The 2852-nt window shown below is 58.9% G+C and overlaps 2 protein-coding genes across 2 annotated transcripts; both read right to left on the bottom strand.

Moving 5' to 3' along the window:
* On the bottom strand, positions 1-1247 carry DQ04_15551000 (hypothetical protein; the record flags this gene model as incomplete). Its single annotated transcript, XM_009317329.1, has 1 exon — positions 1-1247. A coding segment is annotated over one exon (1247 nt), but the record flags the coding sequence as incomplete, so codon positions are not given.
* An 807-nt stretch (positions 1248-2054) lies between these two features.
* Positions 2055-2831, bottom strand: DQ04_15551010 (putative dynein arm light chain, axonemal; the record flags this gene model as incomplete). The annotated part of the gene is made up of 1 exon (XM_009317330.1): positions 2055-2831. The coding sequence occupies one exon, from the start codon at positions 2829-2831 to the stop codon at positions 2055-2057; it is 777 nt and encodes a 258-aa protein (XP_009315605.1).
* Between the last annotated feature and the right edge of the window lie 21 nt (positions 2832-2852).

The following is a 2852-nucleotide window of genomic DNA, read 5'->3' on the forward strand; positions in this document are numbered from 1 at the left end:
TGTTGTTGTTGTTGTAGCGGTGACGGCAAGGGCCGTGGTGACAGCGGCGATGGATTTCGCTGCTGGGACCTTTGTTGTGGATGGCTTTCCTCCTCCTTTTCTGTCTCCGTCTGCTCCTGCTTCTGCCGCCGCAAAACGTACATCGCCTCTGTGGGGACAGACGGATGAAAGAGACTAAAGGAGGAACTCCTCAATACGCCCCGCCCGTTCGCACCATTCACAGGAGTCACGATGCCATCACTGAACTTCGCTGCCGGCTTGCCGTAAGCATCGTAGAGCCGTGGGGGACTTTTCGGCGACACCAAATTCCACACGTCCCGAAGACGCGAGGGTGCGAACCGTGATGCTTTCGACGGTGTCACACGGCATGTGACCGCAACACCGTCGTCTTCGCAGTTGTCGCAGCCGAGATATATGTTCGTGTTCTTGCCACGAATCTTCATGGAGACGGACGCCTCCACAGGGTGTTGGTGCGCTATCGTGTCGTCGTTCTGCTCCAGCCGCAGTTCCTCCTCTGCTTCCGCCTCCTCCACCCCCCCTGTGCTCCCCATAGGATGCTGCTGGTGCTGCGGTGGAGCGCGTGTGGTCTCAGATGCGAGGGAGCTGTACGCCATGGCAGGCTTCGTCGGCGCCTGCTCCTGACCCGGTTGCTCTCGCAGCAGCCACGACTGAGTAGCTGCATTGAGTTCGTGGCCGAGTTGTACCAGCGCCTGGTAGTGGCGAGTGATACAGCAGCTGGAGCCCGCAGCTCGATCAATGAGCTGCTTTGCCTCCATGAGCGCCTTCCATGCATCTTGGAAGCATCTCTGCTGCGTTAGTACCCGAGCCTCACCAAATTTACCCCATGCCCCATCAAGGGCGTGCTGCAGCAACTCCATTTCTTCAGTCTTTACGCCTAAATACTGCTGCTGTGGTGCGTCATCTGCGTGTGAGGCCTCATTTGAGGCCTGAACGGCATGCGTGTGTTTTCTTCTGCTGACTTTTCGCCCTCCACTGCCCAACAACCGCTTCGATGCATCCACGTGCCTGCTGCCATTCCCACTTGCACCATTCCTGGTGTTGCTGCTGGCTCTCCGCCGCTGCTGCTGCTTCTGCGCCGCACTGCCAATGTGCATTGCCGATGCTGTGGATGCAGTCGCGGTACTGCTCCTGCTGCGCATTGAGGAGGCGCGGTGTGTGCCGCGGAGTGTGGCGGTGGAGGAGCCGATGCTCCCCTTCGCGCTGTCATCAACGACAATCCACGACATGCGCAGTTAGATATATATATATATATATATATGTAGAAAGAACGTGTGTGCGTGCACGTGTGATTGTGTCAGCGGGCGAGGGCGCGGAGGAGATGATCCCACCGCACACCCACGCAACCGACCGCCGCCCACACCGAGGGGCACGCCCAAGAAGAGAGCGAGCGGAGACAACGAGGCAACAAGAAAACAGCACTCGGGGTGCCGCTGGCTGTTGTGCACGCCTCTCTCCCCCCACCCGCACCTTCCTGCTCTTGCTGTGCCGCTTCTTCCTTGTCGGCGCCCACGCGAAACCCCCACGTGCCACTAGCAGCCACACAGGGAAACCATCGCGGGGGGAACGCAAGCAAACAGAAACAGAGGGAGACGCGAGGTACACAAGAACACGCAAAACACCACAGGGGCCAAAGCGAAACACCATTATGAAACACCCACACACCCACACATCTATGCAAGCGACCAGGCACACACACACACACGCACACACATACACAGGTACACACAGCAAGAGAAAGAGAGCAAAATAAAAANAACACCACAGGGGCCAAAGCGAAACACCATTATGAAACACCCACACACCCACACATCTATGCAAGCGACCAGGCACACACACACACACACGCACACACATACACAGGTACACACAGCAAGAGAAAGAGAGCAAAATAAAAACGACATCGCTGCTGTGCATAGTTTGTGCACTCTTGTTGTTTACATGCGGCCAATCGTACGCCGCCCGCGCCACAAAACCGAAATACACACACAAACACACAGGCATATATATAAATATGTGTGTGTATGCGACCGCAACTATGCCGGCTTCTGCCCGGACGCCTGCGCCGTCGCGCCTGCCTTCTCTAACGCGATGAGCCGCTTGATCTCGTTGACAATCTGCTGGTTTGCCTTCTTGAGGTACTTCACCTCCTCCTCGTGCATATTCACTTCCGTCTGCATCTGCTCCTCGAACCGCTTCACCATGCCATCGTGCTTTGCGCGCAGCTCATTCACGCGGTTCTCAAGCCGACGTACTTCGCTCTCCAGCTGCTCCTTCTCCACGAAAAGATCGCTGCGCAGGTCGCGCTCAATCGCCTTGCGCACAGCGTACTGGCAGGCGCTGTCGAAGAGAATGTCGTACGTGTTCGTCGTCTGCTGCATCTCGGCCGAGAGCTCGGCAAGCAGCAGGCCGCGCTCCGGGCACAGCACCGTTGTCTGCCGGATCGCCTCGCGCAGGCCGTCGGTGTAAATCCCTTCGCGGACTGGGCAGACAATACCGGAAGGGCGCGCGTGCTCCTCGCGGCAGCGGCGCTCGAGGTGCTCTTGCAGATGCACCGAGTCCAGGCGACCGGTGTGGTCGATCGCCGCAACCTTCATCCACCCCGTGTCGGGCCCACGTAGAGTGACAGTGCCGCTCAGCGCAGCGTCCTTCTCTGCGTGCCGCGGCGTCGTCACCCGCAGCGGCTCCGGTGGGAAGAGCATCGCCAGCGCGCACTCTGGCGTCAGGCTCTGCTGCACAACACGTGCTCCCTCTGTAGTGGAAGCAGCAGCAGCAGCGGCGGCACCAACAGAAGAGCCGCCGCCGAGGGTCATGGCGAGGCCGAGGTCCGCGAC

The sequence above is a fragment of the Trypanosoma grayi genome (assembly GCF_000691245.1).
Source record: "Trypanosoma grayi strain ANR4 Tgr_1555_V1, whole genome shotgun sequence".
Classification (NCBI taxonomy): Eukaryota; Euglenozoa; class Kinetoplastea; order Trypanosomatida; family Trypanosomatidae; genus Trypanosoma; species Trypanosoma grayi.